We start from the raw sequence: 23,182 nt of genomic DNA on the forward strand, positions 1-23,182 counted from the left end.
CCTCTTTCTTTTGGCGGTCTCTCCCTAATCAACAGTTTTCCTTCTGCATTTTCTTACGTGTCAGTACTTGCCTTCAAAACTAGCTAGTGCAGCTTTTCAGAATAGCAACTGAGATACTATGGATCAGCTGCTACATCCACCCACGTAAAGAGTAGCAGAAACACCAGGGATACTTGAAAAATGATCAATCCATCAACAATGGAATATAAAAAGTTATCAACATAAATGCTTTGCTGAAATGAGCATCAAATCCAAATGTTTTACTTTGGTGAAGAATAAGCACATGAATGAGTGCTTTGCTGAATCCTCTTGGGATTCTGAAGTCCTTCTAGGGATATCAACCAGCACTGTCAATACCCAGCAAAGAGCAAGACATGAATCTTCACTGCTAGTCACTCTGCTCAGTACATCAAAAACTTCTCTTACGGCATAACCAACTGCAGCGAGTGGTACTATCCTCTACCAGGCAAGGTCCTAAACCCGGGTAATTAGCCAAGGAAGATCCTCACCTGCATTATGCTAAATCACAACTTTAGAAATATTTTACCAATATTTATAAAAGATCTAAGTCTGACTGAAATACAACCTGTCTGCCAGATGCTGCAATGTGAGCAGCAATACACATTCTGAGTGCCAACCTTTAGCAAAGAGCATTTTTATGAGATTTAAATAAAAATCAGTAAATGTTAAGGTTCAGTCATACGAAACCAACTGCACCCAGCAGACTGATACAACAAAGAAAAAACATTGCATTTTCTTTCCAGCATTTTGGTTTATAAGCATAACCTGGTTGTAACTTCTTGGGACTTCCCAAACGTTTCCTTGGTTTTCCTACCAGTTCTTTTACAATATGTACCAAGAAATTGGATATGCTCTACATGTTGTATTAATTGTATGTAGAAGATTCTACCACTATAAACTGGTTTTCACATATAGATTTTTCAGAAACTTAAAACACAGCTCTCCTTTGCAGGAAAATACACTGCCTACAAAGTGGTTTTTTTTTATTTAACTTTTAGGAAATTCTGATTCATAATGTTTAGAGGTGTTCGTAAGCTTTATCACTGCACATGACAAAGCCAAGCTTTGACAGTGTGGAAACCATGAAAAAAAACGTTTTGGTCATCTGCAGAGTGTGTTAAATCACCAGTAGGGTGTTTTCCAATTATTTTACAGAAATTGTACAGATTTTAAGTTAAGATGTTTAAATCCCATAAATCAATCATACCAGCACCATTTGTGCCAATGTAGTAAAGATTACATCAGTGTTTCCATTATAAACCCCCTATTTTTCAAGGCTTTCTAATTCAGCCATAAAAACTGGCTCCAGCCTAAAGCTTGGCAACCAAAGTCACCACTTGGGAGCAATTCTTCTAACCAATTTTTTTTTTTTTAAACCTGATTGGCCTTTCAAGCTACAAAACAGTTCAGAAAAAGAAAATTAGTGGTTTCAAATTTTGGTGAACTTCTATCCCTCAAAAACATTGTTTTAAAAACTGATAATTTTGTATGTCATAAATCTGTAATGTGGACTGCTGCTTTTGGGTAATTTGGAGAGAAGCAGTGGATAAAAATCACCAGCTTATTTAGTTTAAAAATAAATGTATTTCCCATGAAAACTTTTAATCCAATAAAATTTTCACAGATTACTTTCTCTTGGCAAGATGTGGTAGATGTTGCATGAGGAAGCCTTTATGACTCATTTATGCAGCATCTATTCAATTCATTTTAATTTCTGTTGTAAGAGGTAAGTAATGCTGTCTTTTGATGCCTTGAATCAAATCTGCCCATCTTCTTCAAGACAACAACTCTGCCCTTTGGTAGCACAGACCCACTTGTGAGCTTGACATGGTCCCTGACAAAGTTCTATGTAACCACAGAAAAAGAAGAAAGAAATACTTTGAAGGCAGCAACGCAACAGAACTCCTTTAAAATGTATTTTGTTTAAAAATATATGTATTAAAATACTGATTCTAACCCACTTCTAACAGTCTCAAATTTTCTCATGCACATTGATTTAAATTATAAGAATTATCAATTAGGTTTTAAACCTGGTTTAGTTCTAACATGTTAAAAAGTCTTTTGGATGTTGGTTGATTTCAGTAAGACACCTCAAATCAACAACACAAACATGATTTGATCTTCAGGCACTCAGAAGCTTTTTGATAGGCTCAGCACAAGGGAATTACAAGCCCAGTCCCATCCACTGCCTATCAAAGCCAGCAAAACTCGTCAACAGCTCTGATAAGCTTTGGACTGAATCCTCCATGCAGTCTGAATTCCTAGTAGAATTTTTTCTTAATTCATATTTAGGCAGCAAATTGGTTTGGAAAGCCATCTCCGTAAGTTCCGAGAAGCTTAACAGCTCATACGCTTTTTTTGAAAAGTAATTTTGAATATATAATCACTGTTAAATTATAGCATCAGTTGCTTGAGTGGAGGATGTCTGGTTTATATTTAGCCCTTATGTCATCAGTGTCAATTTTTAATACTGCACTTCTTGGCTTTTGTCAGTTTGCTGCAGAGCTGTATTTTCTTTTCTTCAAACAGCTATTTGCAATGAAAAACTATTAAAAGATATTTGGCCCATTCTCCACACCATTTTGTGATATCAAGCTAATGCATTTTAATACAATCTATACCATAAAAGTTATTACCTTCATATTTAACTAGCTTTCAAGGAAACTATCTCTTCATTGCAAGAAAAAGAAAAATACTGTTGAACATAGAGTACATTCATAGAAAGCACAGAGAGCACTTGGAGACTTCCCCCCTCCCCCCCACATCAAACTATGTGTACAGATACTCATAAATGCAAGAATTAAGACAACAGAAAAAGCCCAAAGAAAACAGAAAAGACTGATTCAGTTAGAGATAGGTGCTATGCTTATTAGTTTTGGTGTTCCATTAGCTGATATGTTATTGTGGTTTTATATTTGTTTTTATATCAACTGATATCCTTTTGCATGAAAAAACCTGTACAGCACAATACCTACAACATGCACTTGGATCTAAACACTTCACCTGAAAATTCAGTCTAGTAAGGTAAAGTGTTTAATGAGAAACAGAGAACAGACAACGGCACAGCTGGAAACTTACTTTAAAGTAACTGCATAAGCCAAAGAGAAATGACATGACAGGTAGCACTGGTCTGTAGCCACATCATACTTCTGCAATGGCTTTGTGGCTCTTGAAGTCCGAGTTTGACCCTGAACACATTTTAAGAACCAGCAACGTACCTTCTAAGCAGTGTTGGCTGTGCAAGAGGTGGCGGCCACCTCTCAGAATCATGCATAAGCCTGTGACTCAAACCAGGGTCTTTTGGTCAAGGTGTAAAACTTGTGCTTGTTAAATTACTTTAAAAAAATTTTTTTTTTTTTTTCCAAATAGCGCTTATCCTGGGTTTCCAGCCAAATTCCAAAACACAATTATATGATTTGTGATACCTACTAAAATTGTCTCCAGAATTTCAACTGTGTGTGAATATTTGAGCTACCCTATGCAGTAATAATCCCACTCAGCACTTCAGATATGAAAGTAATCTGCGCTGCTCTGGAAACAAAGTCACAATTTCCAACCAACCTTTGTGAAGGTATCATACGTAGATAAATTCCTATAGTATTCTACCACTAACTGGCTACACTTCTCTGCTCCCTGAAGCAATCTTTCCACATCAGCTTTTAAGCAAAGCTGGTAACACTGTAAACACTTTTACTGATTATTTTATTAGTGCACTAGGGCTGGAAAGCTGAAGGGACTATTAACCAAATCCTGACTACTTAATATTTAAATTGAATGAAATACAATATTGAAAAATCAACATTAATTTTGAACAACTTTTTTTTTTTTTTTAAATATTGACTCACTCTGAATAATCTCCAGTAGGGGTGATCAAGCTTCTTCACCCTATAAGCCACCTACCAAACATAAGATCATTAAGATCAGGACCTTGCCTGACTTTTTTCCACAGCTATGCACAGGGCAAAGAACTAGTAACAAATACCGATGCATAAAAAAAAGAGGGAAATGGTTGTGGAAAAGGAGAAACCAAAGTTACCTATACAATGCACAAAGAGCATGGACTCTAGCAGGCAATTGCTTGGTGGCCCTAGAATCAGGCACAAAGAAGAATGAACTGTGGCAGGGAGAGGATGGAAACAAAAGTGCACTGCATGCCTAGCAGAAGCAAAGCACACAGACCTATGCATAGGAAGTTGTATATGCAGTTATCTCCACCAGAGAGAGAACAGAGCACACACTGTAGGGAGGGTGTCCTAAAAACACAAGGTCCTGTAAGACTTTTTTAGATAAGAAACTCAAGCTTCATAAATTCAGAAATTCAGCATATCTCTCTGAGGCTTAAAGACAGTTTTGTTTATAAAACAGGAAGCATGACTTTCTCCAGGAATAATATTCTTGACAGAGATCATAAGAATCCTAAAGCATCTAGCTACTGCTGAAATTAGCTCCAGCACATTTTAAGAAAAGAACCTGTTCACTGCAAATCACTTAAAAAAATAAATATGTGCTGGTTTATGGTAGGAGATAATGTTTTCTCAAGAGGACAAGCAGAGTCCAATTTCAACCAGGGCTGATGACAGAAAGGATCACAGCTTATACTAGTATTTACCAGCTGCAGTATCCCCTAACCAGAGGCACACATGGTTTCCTAATTATTTTTTTCTGACCTACACAAAAACCATTCTCTTCCTTTAGCCAAAGGTCACTTAGTAAAACCACCACAGTGTTCATGTATTTGGGAACTTAATATATACATCTTAATTAGATCTTGCAATATCAGAATTTAATTTTAAAGCCTCACAACAATGACACATGCTCACATATGTCCATGCACTTGTGTGCACACTCAAACACATTCTGGTGGTCAAAATTTACTAAGCAGAAAGTTTGTTTGGCACATGCTGAACATAAACAACAATGTAAAAGCAGTTCTTAATGATGCAGAGGTATTAAACCACTGCTGACTGAATGGCATTTCAATTAGATTATTTTTAAGAACAAATAAAATTATGTTTTAGTTATCACCTTTTACATAATATATAGGGGCAAGGTAGAAGAAAAAAAAAATCAGGTTTTAGACATTTTTAGAACAAATGATTTGTCTCCACACTTTGTGAACCAAAAGTCCAAACTGAAAGTGATGTGTAGCATAAAGAGAGTTGGCAAACAGAAGGAAGTTGAGAAAAGTGGCCTCAATGAGGCACAAAGTCGTGATATGAAGAAGACAGGGTCATGGGAGAAAAGTCTGACAAAGTTCTGAAAATTCACTGATTTCGTCACTGAAAAGCTATGTGAAAACCAAAAAAACGAAGAACAACACTAAAAACTTGCATGCACATAAAAGGCAAAACACACCATTTGAAACCCTTCACTTGTACAGAACTTCTGAAGCATACCTTTTTCTTGAAGAAAGGGGAGAAAGCATGAAATTAATGTAAGTATTTGTGTCTCAAAAGGCTGAGCAGGCTGTTGTCAGGAAAATCAGTACTTTCGTTTTAAAAATTGACAGTGTCAATGCTTCAAAAACTTTCCCACTGCTTACCTCATTGCAATATTATAAGACTCTGGATGAATACAAGTTTGGTCCAAAGGATTGGGCTGTTGCGAGGCACACGGTGTTGGCTTACTCTTCTTTTTACCCTGTGCACCTGCTTTAGTCAAAAGTGCATGACTTCCAAGATCAGTTTTCTTATTACTGTCAGAAATCGAAAATGGACATGTCATTCATACTGAACAAGATCCTAGCCCAGTGCCCACATGTGAAAAACACAATCATACTTTCATACAATGCGCATTTAAAAAAAAAAAAAGTACAAAACTCCTAAAAGGTCATTGTGAGTGAATTTTAACAATACAATTATAGCATAAAAATATAATATATCAATGTATTTTAAATTAATTTAAAATAGAAACAAACATTGGGAAAGGATTCTGTGCTTCATCAAAATTTCTTCATGATTAAAAGATTATAAAAGAAAACACTACATAACCTATAGTATCATTTGCAACCTGGATAGCATCTTCTGTCTGTAAAATGGGGACAATTGCATTTACCTACTTGATAAAGACCTTGTGAGGACACTTTTATACTTAACTGTCAATTAATAGTCTGCATAATTTTAAATTTGAAAAATTTATAAGCAAAATTTCCTATTCATACCATCTTTAGGTAAGCAAATTGCATTTCAAGCATATGTGCAGAACAAGGAAAGTATGTGAGTGCTTGGACATCAGAACTCCTTAAACCACATTTATTGACTTCCTATGCTTAAATTTCCGACAAATTCTGCTCAAACATGGGCCAGGTCAAAATATGAAAAATTTCAAATCAAAAGCACTTGGACCACGATTTGCTTAGAACAGAAAAAAGCTAAAGGTCAAATCTACCACTATTTCAGAATTTATAAACCATTTTTGCAAAAGTATCTTAATACAGCTTTCCTTAAAACTTAGTGAATAAGTTACTGACTCCTAATCAGTTCGCTTCAGTTAGCATTTAGATTGGGCTTTTTTTTTTTTTTCTTTAATTGGCTGAATAATGAAAAGGCTCCAGAGTCGCTGAGAGATCCATGGACAGATTGCCTACATTGGTAGGAGGACTTTACAGAAGACAGGAGAGCAAGAGATCTATCTTCATGTGTGTAGCATATTTACAACTGGCATACTTGTTTCCTTTAAAGTTTCCCTTAAGTAGAAAAAAAATTCAGGATACAGTAAAGGCAACAAATTACTCCTACTGGCAAAGGCTCCTTTCTTGCCTCTTTTTTTGTTTGTTTTTGTTTCCTAAATCATAAGTGGTTTCTGCTTTTGCAGGACAAAAGAGAATGCACTGAAGAACCCGGAACTAGCACTCGCACTTTGGGCTCTACCTAAGTGTAAAAATGCAAACATAACTTTCTTTTTCCATATCGATTTTGAAAATTACCACTACTTATTAACTTCCAAGTACAAAGCACAAAAACTTATTCACACAGCACTCTATAGCCATCAACATTATTAGAGAGAACAAAAAAAGAAACCTTCTCAAAGTCCATTTCAAAATCATTTGGTTTTGCCACCTTGGCCCACAAGAAATGCTGTGGAGGCGATGGTGTTAGAGCTTTATTTTGGCCTCAAACTCCAAAGTTATAGCAGATTTCTCAGGTTATACAATGTTCTCAAGTTTTATGGAATCTGACTAACATCAGAAGCATGCTCCAGCAAGGAAAAAAAAAAATAATACAATGTCCTTAAACATTTCACCAGTGAACTTTTTTTTTTGGGCGGGGGGAGGGAAGGCATCAGCCTTTTCTTCCTTGGTTGTATTGCAGCATTCACTAGAACAGATCTGTACAACATAAGACGTATTGATCATCTACAGCCTTGAAAGCAATTTCTTTGGTCTTCTGGAGCTTACAGTGCGCACCACTTGGCCTGCAGCATGTGCCTCCCTGCCAGATGGGCAGCCAATCTGTATACCTTCTACCCGGGCAGTAAGCCAGTCTTAATGTGCCTACCTCCTGCCTGGAAGTTACGCATGTGCTGTTTGGCTAGCAGCAACTGGGAATACAGTATTGCTTCTGAGCATTAGGTTGGCTAAAAAATAGCATGTGCTTCCCAGGAAAATATTTTTTGAGAAGAGTCAGTGGCAAAAGGGTGGGGATGGTGGTACCCCTGTGTCCTTTCTTAGTTCTTTATGTTGGAAGGAGAAATGGGAAAGGCAGGAGAAGAGACATTGCCCTAGAAAGGGCACTTGCAGTTGTGGAGAGGAAAGATTTCAGGTCAAGAGGAGCACAATAAATGCCTGCAAGAGGGAAAGGCTTGGTACAGAAACAGGGAATGAGGTGGCACAGAAAAGGATGACCCACTGTCAACAAACTGGACTTGGGAAAGGGCCTCACATATTTGAGACAGGAGGCAGTCACATCACACTTGCTAGGTACAGGAGTATAACACAGAGAGAGTTTGATCCAGGCAGGTATTCAACTTTCTCCCTCCAGGTAATGGAATCAAAACTCTCAAAAAATCCCCTCTAGTTTACTACCAATACATTCTGCAGAATAATCCTTACCACAAGAAAATGAATTTACAAATCTCTAAATCGTGCCTGAAACACAAGACTAAGGTTTATTATCTCAGATCACAACACTACCGCATGCCAAATTTCTTCTACCAATTCAGTGGCAGAATTTGTAATTAAGCTTACATACTTATTGAAACCATGACTTAGAGTACTAGGCTAATAAGCCATGATTATTCAGAGGAAGAACTATCTTCAACCACTGACTTCAAGAAATTTATTTGTTAAGATGTTGTCTTTCAGAGTGCAAAGGCCTAGGATTCCTCAAGTCTCAAGCCTGAATACAAAACAGAACAGGGGAAAAAGTCTTCTCATACTATTTTGGATAATTTAGTCAAGATAGCTAACATCTCTATTACCTGCAGAAGGTCTTTATATATTCTTGATTGAATCTGATGAAGCCAGCGCACTGTTGGAAGGATTTGGGACCCAGACCTTTAACTTCCTTAAGCTGTTCTCGGTTTATAAATGGTCCATTCTTCTCTCGCCATTCAATTATATTTTTAGCCCTGTTAGCATTCAGTCCTGCAATGTGTCTAAGAGAAAAGTTTACAGAATACATTTATTACCATTGAACAATCATTAATACAAGTGCTATCCATTACAAGGATACACATTACCATAGAAAATCTGGTTTACAAAACTTAAAAACAACTAAGAAATTTGCAAATAGACTCCCAGACCAAAGGCATCATCTAAAAAAGGATCCCTTCTCTTAGTTCTATGGAAGAAATCCACTCAAGTCAACAAAACTTGGTACAGCAATACAGTTCTGCACATACCTAGCTAGTAAGCCAGGGACGTGTAATTTATGATCTGTTGGCTATTTCTGTAATGCCAATTCCATTTGTCATGTCTTATGGCCTGCCCCCAGCTGCCCTCTTCAGGAAATGACATAGGAGGAGGGTTCAGGACAGATAAATTGTTCCTCTGAGAACAGCCCCCTCTCAGCTGTTCTCTTCCAATGGTCCTGCAACACCTTGCCCCAACTCGAAGGGCTGACGTCTGCTATCCAGAAGGAGAGTGGCTGGGAGCAGCTTGCCTTCCTCACACAATTTAACAGATCCACACAGCTTGTTCCTTTTCTCTCAGTTGCTCTTGAGATAAAAGAGCAGCTGGGAACAGGCTGCATGAGTTGTTCTGGGGGCAACTCGGATCTGGCAAAGAACTTACCTGTGAAGTGCAACTGCAGTTAGCCAAGTTCCTTCAGGAAGCAGTGGGTTTGCTGCACATTTTCTGTATGTACATGTGAGTACAACTGTCTGTGTATGGAGTACATTAATCATAGAAAGAGGGAAAAGAGGTGTGGTGGGCAGTTACTCCTGGCACTAGAGAAGGAAATGTCACCCATCTGGCTCCATATATCAGATACCACAGCTTAAGTCAATGGCAGCAGAGACCTGTTTGTGGAATGGCACAGGCTGATTCTAGAAAAACACCATCAGCAAACCCGGCAAGAAAAGTCAAAGGGGGGGTCGGAGGGGGACACGGAAATCTTTCCATTAATCTCATCTTCAAGCAAAAGTTAAAAAAATAATCCAAAGTTGGTGAAACCTCAGAATTAAACTGGAGAGACACACCTTTAGCCGTAGACAAAATATTCATCATTAGGAATGGAATTTTCTCCAAAAATTTCTTAGAAACATTATGAAATCCAGCTTATTTACACTGACAGAGGAACATGACACTGAGTTCACAGAATTTTCCACTGATGATCTCAAGTCTTTCAAGTACGATACTTAGCAGTAATGCAAGTAGTGTAGCACTGACACATATTACACGTGGAAGAGGTGACAACAACTGTATTTGATGCATCAGAACGCATGAGCAGAAAGCCCTGTTCATGGTATATTCTAGCTAGGGTGACAATTTCACACAGTACACATCTGAGAGAAACTTAGACCACATCTACACAGAAGAGCAGAATTGAACTGCTGAGGATCAAGTTAGATCCAGAACTTGATGTAGCACATGCATACACGCATCATAAGCCAGGTTAATTAGACCAAAGTACTTAGCCAACACGGTTACCACCTGTAACCATGACTGGACAGTATCACTCCACGTTCACAGTTTTGTGGAGACCCAGTGGCACCTCAGCCTGGTGCCCTCTGCTGAACTGCACAATATAGCTGTAACCTGCAGAAGGCTGACAGTGCTCACCCACTGCACTTGCTCAGGTAGGCTTTTATTCATGGAATGAAAGCTGGTGGGCCTCATTTACCAATAGGTACTGCTTGCTTTCTTACTAAAAGCTGATCTAAATCTGACAGAAGGTAAAACTGAGGGTAAATCAGGAGTTGGGCTAAGGATTGGATACACAGAAAAAGAATATGGACGAGAAAGTGGAAAAACAAGAATAGAAAGAGAGCCTCTTCTAAAATACGGAAAGACATTTTCAAGAATGATTATAAGGGGTTAAAAAATTAAAGACAGAGCTAGCAAGAATACATTTTGCCTAACTTTGATACCTAATATACTTATCACTACCAAGATTATGGATATTCTTTTTCTTCCCCTTGTGCTACAGAGGATGACAGCAACACTTTTGCTCTTCTGAGAGGCTGTTCAGCTAAATGATTCTGAATTCTACACACTTAAGAGAGAGAATGAGCTTTTAATTTCTAACTAAGAGAAATATAATTCAGAACATTTTCCAGGTAATTATGGTATAATTACTTACAAAAAAAATCAGTAAGAAGGGATACATTTTTCAGCAGTTTCCCCTTAAATCGTTCCTTTTCTCCTTTCCTTGCCTAACATTTACAACCTGTTCCACTTAGTATCTATAAAAATACCTTCTAAGAGACAGAAAGTACATTTGAAAATCCCTTTCTCAGTGTAAAAATACAAAATAATTATATCAAGTTTTTCTAAAATTGCAATGTTGGCTCAGAATTTTTAAATACCTGGTTTTCTCCAAAGAATAGTTTTACCCTGGACAATCATGCATACCCTTAAAAACTGACTCCTAATAATCCAGTGAAATACTGTCTTAATGTGTCATTTTCATGTAATTGGAAGTTTAACACAAGAGCCATTTGCTTCAGCTGAGCTTGAGTCAGATGGCAGACTAAACAGAGTCTCTGTGATCCAGAGCCATGTAATTACTGGAATAGGAAAATGTTTGACTCACCTTAACAGTATTTCTGAGCAGATGTTAATATCAACTCCTACAAAGCTGACACACTCTTCAACCACACTGTCCAGAGTTGCTTTGAGCAAAGTCTGTGATACATCATGCTGAGAAACAAAAATGGAGATATTGGGTTATTGAAATATCGAAGCATTCATAAATAAGAACTGCAAACAATATTAACATTAATAAAATAGTTGCTGGAATTATCAATATCTTATATGAGAGTACCAGTTAAAAACATAAATTGTAGAACATATTTTTAAGAGGTCTCCAGTATTTCTTTGCAACATCTTTGTTATGATACAAATCCCTAGAATAAGGCACTCTTCACATTACTGTATTTTTTTGTTTAATAACTATTTCCCTGCATCATGTAAAAACAAAACTATATTAAACTCATAATGATTACTCAAAAGGAGTAATGCTTCTGTTCATCCACTATGTCTTGTCTTTAATCTGACATTTATTTACCTATAATATCAGTTTATTAAAAATCAGACAATATTTTAAAAATAAGGTATTTAGAGAAAAATCACAAATACTGTACTTTTGCACCTGCACATACAAATGTTCGCAAAATCATCCTATTTATGAACATCACACTACAGTAGAGTTATTATTTCCTAAAAGAAAAAGCCAGGTATTGTATGAGGTGGGCAATACATAAGGTACATATCAGCCCTGCAGCATCAAAATGTTTCAGATTTTGAACAGATATTTCTGGGAAGATTGGCAGGTCCTTCACTGAAGCACCGCTAATGGAAATTCTTCCAGTTTCTCCATTATTGTTCATAGTGTGTTGTCCCCCCCCCCAAGAAAATCAGTCACACTTGTCAATGGTAAAAGTTCTGAAGCTCTAAGATTTCTTTTCCTCCACAACACAGGCATACTTCAATCTATAACTGCTAGTTCCCCACACAAGCCCATCAGTGCTTAGAAGTCTGACCTGGAGGGAGAAGCCTCTCTAAATGCAGGAGCTAATTCAATCACTATGTTGGCTTAGCTTCAGGGCTCTTATACATCACTCATGTAAATCTGGGTTGATCTGTTGTGGTTTTGTGCTGCATTCATTTAGGACATCAAGCTGGATCCATGCCAAGACACCAAACATTTCATATCCACTACTTTGTTTTACCTTCTAAGCTATCGGATCTTTTAAAGATTTCACAGTTAAACTTAACATGCCAACTGCATCAATCCCAATCTACCAATATTGGTAATTCATCAAGCAGTGGTTAACAACTAAAACAACTGTAAAACTTATGGCACTGTATTTCATAGCCCCCTCATTTCGGGTAACAGTAATGTGATGTATTTTCATGATGCGATACATAATAAAGTTAGTTACAAACAGGAAGCACAAATTTTGTCAAAATTACTCCTCCCATATAAAGTTTGCATGCAAAAAGCCATGTACACGCATAAATACTGGCATTTGCACACAGTCTTGGCCTCACAACCGCAAAGCTTACTTACACGCTTTGCAGCTCAAATGTCAGTTTCTTCATACTAATGTGTTGCTACTACAACACAATGGCTTCTTTTCTGAATAAAGACATATAAACAAATAAACACATCCTTTCTATTTTTCTGACTAACTGAAGAAGCAGCTTCTCTTGGTGAGAATGTTGTATATATTCCGTCCTCCTCCTGCTGTCAGCCAGGTAACATACTAGAGCTACAGGCTTCCAGCTCACGTGCACGCTCATGGAAGGATGCATTTATATAACACAGTACAAGAACCAGAATAAAATTGTTCAGAAACAACACATTTTCTCTTCTTTGGCGAGTACAGCTGCCAAATACCAGGCTATATTTTCTATGATGAACCACAAATTAAAAATTTAATAAGATACTAATTTAACAATCTTTTTCATTATGAGGAAGACAAAAGGAGAAAAAAAATGCACAGTAGTCAAAATTTCCTTCTGCTTTTAGGAAAGGCTACTGATTTCAAGGTACTTGGAAGTTGATTATCATGTAGTTTCACAAGTTACATTAACAAGTTCCATTAACTGTAGCAGTTCTTAGCCACCTCTAAAAAAACTTGGTCTAAAACAACTATTCAGAATATAAAGTAGAGTCTGTAACAGAGAGCAGGGTAGACTGCTGTTTCCCTAGGTTTCAGTTACATTCCTGAAGATGATGATCATTCTTCAAAAGGAATAACATGCAGTTAACGTGATTTAAAACGGAGATATTCATCATTGCCTCCACAACGCCTTATAGCATAGGGTATAGCAAAGAAGGTAATCCATAAATCTGGCCTAATCTTTTTAGGTAGTTTTTTTGAAAGAGACTTGATTCAGCAGAAGCTTTATTTTCAGTCTGCTGAAAGTGAATGTAGATAGCAATTCAGCCAACTATACTCCCCCCAGAATAAGGAAAGGATATATCACAATCAAAAGCTAAGCATCCTGAAATACCTCTGCTAGTGGAATAAAGACCAGTGCTCACAGGTCCTAAGTTTCAAATGTGAAGTTGGCATTTAGTTGAAGGTTTAAGTTTGTGGACGCAATAGTTTGTGTGGAATTTGTGTGACAGAATACACACAATTTGGAAAAAACTGTAATATTCAACTATCTATTTCTTTTGCCAGGACGACAAGAAGTTCTCAAGTCTCTCAAAGATGATTTGCATCTTTTAACTTTAGTGCTGCTTGACAGACACCATTAAAAAAACAAAATAAGACATGCACAAGTTGGTTTTTATTACTCCAATACATAACAGTCATACCCCTTGCAATGGACATCACAGCACGTATGGGAAGGCATAGATAAAGTGTATGGGCAGATGTGACAGAAGAGGATAAGCATAAGACAGCATGGCTAAAACAACCCCTAAGCTACCAATACCTACCTCACAGAAGTAAGATACATTCAGCTAGTGAATGACGTTAAGTTGCAAATGCTAGGAAACCTTTCCAAACAGCAAATCTGACTCCCAAGATGCAGCTACTGACCATCACAGCTTCCTTTTGCTATGATGAAGAAATTTCTACATCTCTCTTTATACTGATACAAAGCACAGAGAAGTGTTATGAATTTACTTTCTAGAAGTAGTTAATTAAAAATATTATCATCCAAATACCATTGTCAAGACTTTGTACTTCTAACAGGTTACACTTCAGAAAGATTTAAAGTGCAGTGCATTTGCCAATCTTCCAACAATTTCACTCATCTTCTCAAATATCAGGTTAGATGATATTATATACTCCTATGTACTATTTATATGCGCTGGGGTGGTATCAGATTATTCAGACAGTACTAGAAGCACACGTACTCCATGCTACTCATTTGCTACAACAGGTCTGTAAAGACAAAAATCCCTGTCAACTGTTGCATTAAGCGCATCAGAATAAAACCTGCACAAATGAAGCCCAAGTCCCATATGCAAGGCTACTTTCAAAGTGTGCTTATGCAGAATTTTATGCTGCACAGCCTCCAACAACCCCTCCACACACTAACGTGGCAGATCGTTGCTTCAGCTGATCTCCTGCAAATCCTTCTAAAGAAAACGTTTTCATATTAACAGTAACTCTGAATACACCCCTGTGCATGAGGGTGTCCCTTCTAAAACTGATAAGCATTGTCTTTTCTTTTTAATCAGAATAACTCTTATTCATTAACTGTCTTTATCTGTGGAACAAATACAACTGCCCCAGCAACTCCCCCTTATAAAACCAGGAGAAACTAGCTCCCTCAGACAGTTGAACCATTTGTACCAGAAGCTTAGTCAGTCAAGCACACAAGGTGCCCTGACAGCTATGCCTAACAAGTAGGAGCATGTCCTTTGGTGTGAATTGTAAACATCATCTTGAAGTTACCACCCAAATAAATCACTAAGGTTTTATTAAAAGGATACTCAGAAATGACTACCATTAAAACACTCACTGCTGGAATCATAGATCTGGAGCAGAAGACTTCATTTTGTATTATGATCTCCAAGCAATAAAATGGATCGATACCCCCAGTTTATGGAAACTAAGGCCAGCAGAAATAAGGGACTTGCCACAAACTGCAGGATGTCCAGTGCAAATCTGCAAACTTTCTTTTATCATCATTCTCCAGAAGACAAAGCCACCCTGCTCCACAGAGAGCATTAGAAAGCACTTAGACATCTGTTGGCTTGAGATTTTTGTGTGAAGGACTACAGAAATTAATCTGCCCTTAGAAGTATCAGGCACCGTATTTTAGTATTTTTTTTCCCCCTAAGGAAATATCAAGTGAGCCAGGGAACAAGACACATTAAATTAAATTACTTGATTAATTGAAACTGCTACAGTAAATAATTGTAGCTGACCAATAAATGAAATTCAAACATTCTATTTTTCTAATATTTTTATAAAGAGTATCCCAAATATTCCAACTGCAACTTACATTCATGAACCTGGAAGAAAATCAAGGGCTGCTATTTTGATTTCTGGTCATGATTACCACTCAAATTAGTCTGTGGCAAATCGGTTAAAATTACCAGAAAAAGAATATTATATTGCATATTTTAAAACCACCATTCTGCAAAGCCATGCTTAAAAAAAGCAATATAACTTAATTTAATGTACTTTTATTAAACACATCACAGAATGTTTAATACTAAAGAATAGTGTTTAAGAACACCTGTCTATTATGCACGTAATAGTTTTGTCCTATTATTATATCCCAATACTTCAGCTATCTTTTCTTTTTATGTAGTATGAAGCAGAGAGCAAGAATCATTGTTTTGCTCAGTTTCAAGAGCTACGCACACTCACTGGAAATAATTACTATTACTAAAAATCTTTCTGTTCCTTGAGAGGGTGCTACTACAAGTGTAATTGAAAGCCATTTACAAGTTTCAAAAACCTGTTGATATACACAAAAGGCAGGCAGTATTTTAAACAGTTTCTCAACTCAGTTATTTCTAGCAGTATAGCAGTACAGACACTGTAAAAATACATTTGTCATCAGCACTGACTAACTTTGCCTGACCAAACACACTAAACACTGGATTACTAGTGCTAGACTAGGACAACCCTAACCGGCAGCTTTTACATGGAAGTAAAATTACAACTTTAAGCTCTTCACCTTTGGAAACCTAACCTCCCCCCTCCCACCCCAAATACTACAATAATACACATAACTATAATGCAATTGCTAACTCCTGGTGCCCTATAAAATCATAATTTCAGAAAATATGGTATGATTGCATGTGTCTCTGAAAGATAAATTTAAACAAAAAATTCTACTGCAACACACTGCAATTTTTAAATACTTATTATTTTACATTTACAAACATTAGTAGACATCGACACGATCAGCCCATGCATTGTTATTACTTTACAATGCCCAAGAGCCAAGAAAGGCACCTTCCAACACAGTTGAACAAGAATTATTCGTACCCTGCAGAGCCTACAAACGTAGTGCAGACATGACCTAATAATGCTGGTCACAAAGCAGTGGGGCAGGGAAGAGTTCTCAAGTCTGGGCAGCAACCTGCAGGTTCTTGACCCAGGCTCAGCATTACAGTATTATAACAAGATCAACAGTCATCCTAAATAAGACTGAGCTGCATGTCAGACAATCTATTTTGGTTTTTGATTATACCTCAATTGTCCTTTGAATCCAAAAGTCAACTTTCAGTGAAGTAAATGTAAGTCCTGAAACACTTCTAACACCTCATAAAACATAATTTTGTTGGTACCTACCATTAACTTCTGTATCTATTAATTTTAATATTGGCATGCAAGACTAGCCAACATGCTTCCTGAAAAAATACTTTTTTTCTTTTTTAAAAGTGGTCTAACTGTGCAAACTGAATGACATTTACTGAATGAGAAATTAGGTGGGGCAACGCATCCTAAGCAAAGTTCAAAACTATATTATTTTACAGAGATTCAATCCGTGGAAATGTGTTTTAAAATTTAAAAAAGGGAAAAACATTCCCAACTCATACTGTGGCCTACTTACAATCAACAGCATTTCAAATGCTTGTGAAACCACAAAAGCAAAATGCATTCAGGACAAGCCCTTAAGTACAGCAGGACTAATGTAACACAAATAGTCTAATGAGAAGTACCCTTTCATGTGCAGAATTAGAAAAAAAAATTAAAATGCACCTTGCATGTCAGGTGGAAACATTGGAAAGTTCAGGCAGGGGGGTTTAATCTCTAGCGTCCTCTGGAAAATCCCTTTCAGTTAGATTCTAAGAAAACAAGCTTATCCCTCTGATGTTTGAGAAAAGGACCTAACTTCAAGAATTTCTTTTGAAGATTGTTTGAGGTTTCTCCAAATGTTATATTGTTATAAGATATATTGTTATCCTATGTACTTAACTCTCATTTCTTGTTTTCAAAAATCTAAATTCTGTTTATTTTAACAGCATATTACTATTGCTGAAATATCTCAAGAGAGAGATATGGATTTATATTTTCAAAGAAAATGATAAAACAAAAACAAAGTCTGTCAGCTCTGACATTAAAAAAAGAAAACAAAAATGCACTGTTTAGCAAGTAAATGCTTCAAGTTACTTGCAAGTTCCTGGAATTCATCTTACAGTTACTTGTGCTTGTGGGCTAACAGAAGCAGTAATACTGCTAAGCTTGTTACACAAATTCAGTCCCATTGTTAATATGTCTGATTTCTAAAGCTAACTTTTTTGACACAAGCAAGCTAGCATCAAATGACATATATCCAAAACCATGTTCCTCTTTCCAGAGCAGGTACCAGTTTTCTCCAATGCATATTGTTACGTGACTAAGGGGCAGCAATTGGAATTGCAATTATAATCAACCATCTAACTCCTGGAGATTTCAGTGGGACACTTGCTTTTTCCAATAAGTAGCAAAGGCAATCACCCAAACTGCTAGGTGGAAAGCCTACATTTCAATTTCAGTACAAAACTGTATTTTGGGGCTGTTAAAGCTCTACAAATATAGGCAATATCCTGCAATACTACAGAAAGATAAAGCAAGGACCATCAGGAGTAGAGTTTCATACATCACATGGCTGAAAGTAACAAATTCAGTTGAGGATTTTCCTGAAAAGTGCTGAAGGATAAGACGAAAAAAGTTTACATTGATAGAGGTAGAAGGAATAGTACATTTCTAGAGGGACAAGACAGAAGTCATGAAGTCCAGGTGAGTCTGGAATTCTGGGAATTCTGTTTAGTCTGAAGTCAGTGACCATCCATCCCCCCCACAGCAGACAGGTGAGGAATGGCAGCTCCTGTGTATATAGTTCCAACTCAGAGCAAGGGGAGCCCCCAGGATATGTGAGGAGCTTGGTAAAAGTCTATATAAATACACATGCTTCTTCCAGCTCCACCGAAGACAAGCTGGGGTTCCTCTCACTCATCTCTAATGAGGAATGTGGTACTTGCAATATTATTAAAACCTCCAACAAAAATGCAAATTCATTTAAGGGTATTTTCTAGAAAGGAAAGATTTGTACAGTTGATACATCTTTTATTACAGCAACTTCTCGCACTCACTGGCTCTCTCAAAGTTAGTATACAAACACACTGAGCAACTGCTACACCAAGTGACTCACATCAGCAATGCACTGAGAATATATTTAATACAATGACATATCCATTCCCTCATTAGAAAAAAAGTATATGCCAAAAAATGACATTCAGCAGTTTTTTAATCTTTACACCAACAGAATTAGTCATGATACAATTAAGAAGAAAAAAAATTTTTTTATTTAATGTGACAGCAGCTCCTGAAACGCTTGCTGGAAAAAGCTTTTAGGTAATTTGACTTCCCTCAGTGCCCTATTCCCCCCCCCCTTTTTTTTTTTAAGTGGATCAGTTCAAATTGAATATGCTTAAAGAACATTTTCAAATCCTGCTGTTCAGTTCTCTCCCTCTCTATTTGGCTCCTCCTTTGCTTTCATCAGGCACTCCCCCGCCGCACCCCCAACCTCTTCCACTGCATAGCTGAAAGCAAAAATAAGCTAGGAATGAAACAAAATGCAAGGCACTGTCCTGCAGAAGACACAGCCAAACTCAAATAAAGCAAGCTTATTATCTCTGCTTACTAAAAAGCATGTACTTCAGTTTGACTGACATGTGGCAACTCAAAAAAGTCACCCAGGGTAGCGTTTATTGAATGACCCATGGAAGACTGACATGGAAAGCTGACAGAAAACCAGGAAACACGTGAGAAAACAGAAGTTTGTTCAGTGCCAGCATTTATGGATTTGACAGGCAGAGTACGTAAGGAGCCATTGTGTCATTGACATCTTTGATAACTGAAACCAATATCAGCACCACCCATTATACATAACAGCAAGTTACATTTAAAGCAAAAGCATAAATAATTAATTGGTAAAAAAAATCTCTATGATGTAGTAAGTTTGTGCCTTTTTGAAAAATCTGCTCTGTGCTAAGCTTAACAAAATGTGCATTAAAATGTATATTTAGTACTCTTCCTACTACATACATAGCACAAGCAAAGTGTTTGCACACTAGAGATTGAAAAGTTGACAGGACTGAATAGTGAATTAGCTGTACTAACTTGTCAGCACTAAAAAATTAAATTATCAATGACGATTTTTAGAAGTGAAAAAGAACATCAACATTTCTCTTTCTCAAAACCAAGCAACATTTCAGAACCACCATCACTACTGACAGTATGTAATCATTACTACTAAAATGATAAGCATAATATAAAAAGTGAGAAATCAAAATGAACTGGTATAATAGCATAAACAAGAATAGTGCATGTACTACCCTGTACATGGAAACAGCAACTGAGTACTCTTGCAACAGACATTTTTTTTTTTTAAACAAACAAGATCTCAGCAGGTAGGATGGAAAAGCACAAATGAAAGAACACTTATTTTCTCAGTATCCCTGACAGACGCCATGATTTGTGGCCTCATAACATAACCCTTACTTTTATTCAAGGTCTTGAAATTCCTTCAAAGGGCTTCTTTAAAACATTAAAAAATATAGTGTTTAATTTATTTGTAAATGTATAAAATAATATAAAATTTTGTAGTGCAACAAATTAATAAAAATTGCTTGGAACAAAGTTTTATTAGTTATTCTCTAGTGGAAGATTTGTAAATAATCATTGCATTACTATTACTGACTTATAAAGTTTACAAGTTACTTACAAAGTTAGAGCTTTTAACTATTGCATATATGAATAAATTCATTGCAAATGTGTAATCTGATCGCAGATTATGGCATCATTCATTTTAAAGATTGACCTCTATTTCCCTTGCAAAATCTTTTTTTATAAAAGATCTAAAGCTTAACCAAACCAAGTTTTAGGCAAGCTTGAGAAATCATAAAGAAAAAAAAAAGAAATTAAGTATTTGAGAATTTAAGATTTAATCATTTAGAAACTCCTAAAACCTACCATTTTAAAACCAGATATCTTAATGGATTCTAATTATAAAAGCATTTAGTCCAAAAAGCAACTGTACTGCCTCAGGTGTGGTTTTCCTAAAGTTTGTAAGGTAGGGGGAATAGAGTTCTCTATTTGTACAAACATTTACAGCTGCAAGCTGGTATATCATTGAGCAAGAAGGGAATTAAAACCACCTCTGATTTTGCAGCACTTATGTCTGCCTCCCACCATTTGCAGAAGTATACCCTTACTTTACAAGGTGAAGAGCAATACAGAATCAAGGCCTGCTCCATTGAAATCACTGGCTTATGTCCCACTATATTAATTAAGGACAGAAGTTCAACAGAGGTTTTATCTGTGCTTTGCAGGACTGGGAGTTAAGAGATGAAGTACCAGATGGATCAATCAAATGATTAGATGGGCTTATTCAATGTGTGTCTGCTTTGGCAAATTATTACTACAAGAATCCAGAATTTTTAAATATGGGGAAAAAAATATTTATTATTGGATGTTCCTTTCTGTATAGAATTTGTATTTTAAGAACACCAAAAGACACTTGTTGTTCTAAATAACCTAGATTAAGGTATCAAGCTTTGGACTTTTTCTCACACAAGGCAGAAATTGCTCTGATCAGAAATTAGACAACTGAGATACCTTAGAGCTTTTACGGCCAAGCTTCATCTTCTGCAACACACAAAGCTTGGCAAGAAAGCTCAAGTGCAAGTCTTGTAGTGAGGTCTACAGCACATGGCTGGCTAGGCAGATGCAAGGAGCAGAGGTAATCCAAATAATGGCAAGATAAGCAAGACAGCTATGCCTGGCAAGTCAATGCCACTCCAAGCCTGCAAACTCATCTGAGTGAGACATAAATGAGGATGCAGGTCTCGGCCACACAAAGATTCACTATGTACCACCTGAGGTTCAAAGGTAATTCCTGAATCCAAAGGCAATCCCACAAATACACAGTTCTAAGTTTAATCAATGGAGCAAAGACCTATCAAAGTTTACTGATAAGTCATTTCAATATTGAGCATATACTCATCTTAATTAAAAAGAGAATCTAGTAGGAGATTAGAACTTTTCACTAACTATGGTAGATAGTTCAGTAGACTTAGAATAATAATTAGCTTTTCATATGACTGTAAAAACTAATAAAAGTTCAAGGAAGACAAAATATAGAGATCCATTAGAGGAAAAGTTTCAGAAAACCACTCTATTTTTTACTTTTAATAGGCAGTCAAGAATGTGAAGAGGAAAACAGCCTAAAAAGTAATAGCATTGGTGGTTCTGTGCTGCCTGGAATGCTCTTCCATCACAAAGCCAGAACAATTTCCTCTTAAAATAGTTAGCTTATCTTATTTAAAACACAACAAAACAAACCCTAGTCAGCCCACATTCTAAGAATAATTTTGTTTTTTTAAAGAAAAAGCATTTGATGTGCAGGTTAAAAAAAAGTTATACAAGGGTGTTTTAATTGCAATAGTCAGACTGCTCTGCCTTCAGGTACATTTCAGTGCCAGGCAGAAGACTCTTGCTTTCTGACTCAGACCAGTAAGGATATAATGCTTCCAGCAGATCAGGGCTAGCTGCAATTCTGAAAGGGGGTTAACATCATGTTACAACAGAAAGAAATCAGAGTTCAGAGATGATGTGGAAGCTTAACAAATCTCAGCTTGCTAGTTTTCTACCATAGCAAACCTCTCAAGTTCATATGCCACACTTGGAACACAGACAGTTCTGATACAGGTTTAAAATCCACATTCAACAATATCATTTTCTGTTTTAAAACAGAGGTAAATATTGAGAGGTTTTAGCTGAATCATGAATTTAGTGTTTCAGTATTCCTTTCTAAACATTCACAAATATGAATAATTCTACATGCACAAAAGAAATTCATATGAGGTGATCTGCTCAACAGGCTTCTGTCTCCATTCGAGTTCTATTTTTGTTTCTGTTAGCCATCTGAATACAGAAAGACAGAGAAATTTGACTGTTTGACAGTATAAATACAATTAGGAGTAGACATCATTAGAATATGCTTCTAACCTAAAGTAACATGTATATGACTTTGCCCATCACAAAGGACATAGGATGTAGTTACACGAAGTTATATGATTTGTGCCTCACGGTCATTAGTGACGAAAAAGCTGAATTGACTCCCATTCAGTCTTCTTTAGGACACGAGATCATTTCAGTCGAGGACTTGTAAACAGAGTTGAAGGCTTTGAGGATGAAAAGTAAAATCCAAAGTAATTAAATTATTTTTATTTTTTTTTACGTTACCAGTAATTGAACACAACCTTTTAAACAGGTTTAGATTTGTTTTTTGGGGTATTAGATGACCTGAAACGACATACCAAATAGCTGCTGTATACACACAGTATTTTTCCAGCTACTCATCCTGCAATGGAGAGCAAACTAGTCACCGAATCAGTCTCTAGCTACCACTTTTTGATTCCCTAGATCCTGCTCCTAAGAGTCTAGGAAATCTGCACATTAGAGTAGTGCATTCTCAAAAACTCTGAAGTCCCTTCATAAAACATTAACAATACTCTTAACTTCTTCCAAACTTTCAGTGGCAGAAAATAGCAGTAGTGCAGAGCTACAAAGTGGTGGCTGTTGG

General features: G+C 36.7%; 1 protein-coding gene across 1 annotated transcript in view; it reads right to left on the bottom strand.

Annotated features, from left to right (window-relative positions):
• The window catches only part of SRBD1 (S1 RNA binding domain 1), a 133,877-nt gene that overhangs the window by 10,224 nt on the left and 100,471 nt on the right, over positions 1–23,182 (bottom strand). Inside the window, exons 19-21 of the mRNA XM_010576496.1 lie at positions 11,217–11,323; positions 8,440–8,616; positions 5,564–5,716 (exon numbers count right to left, since the gene is read on the bottom strand). Coding sequence (XP_010574798.1) covers positions 5,564–5,716; positions 8,440–8,616; positions 11,217–11,323 — 437 coding nt within the window. The remainder of the gene's footprint in view (positions 1–5,563; positions 5,717–8,439; positions 8,617–11,216; positions 11,324–23,182) is intronic.

Source organism: Haliaeetus leucocephalus, unplaced genomic scaffold (genome assembly GCF_000737465.1).
Source record: "Haliaeetus leucocephalus isolate CR32 unplaced genomic scaffold, Haliaeetus_leucocephalus-4.0 Scaffold526, whole genome shotgun sequence".
Classification (NCBI taxonomy): domain Eukaryota; kingdom Metazoa; phylum Chordata; class Aves; order Accipitriformes; family Accipitridae; genus Haliaeetus; species Haliaeetus leucocephalus.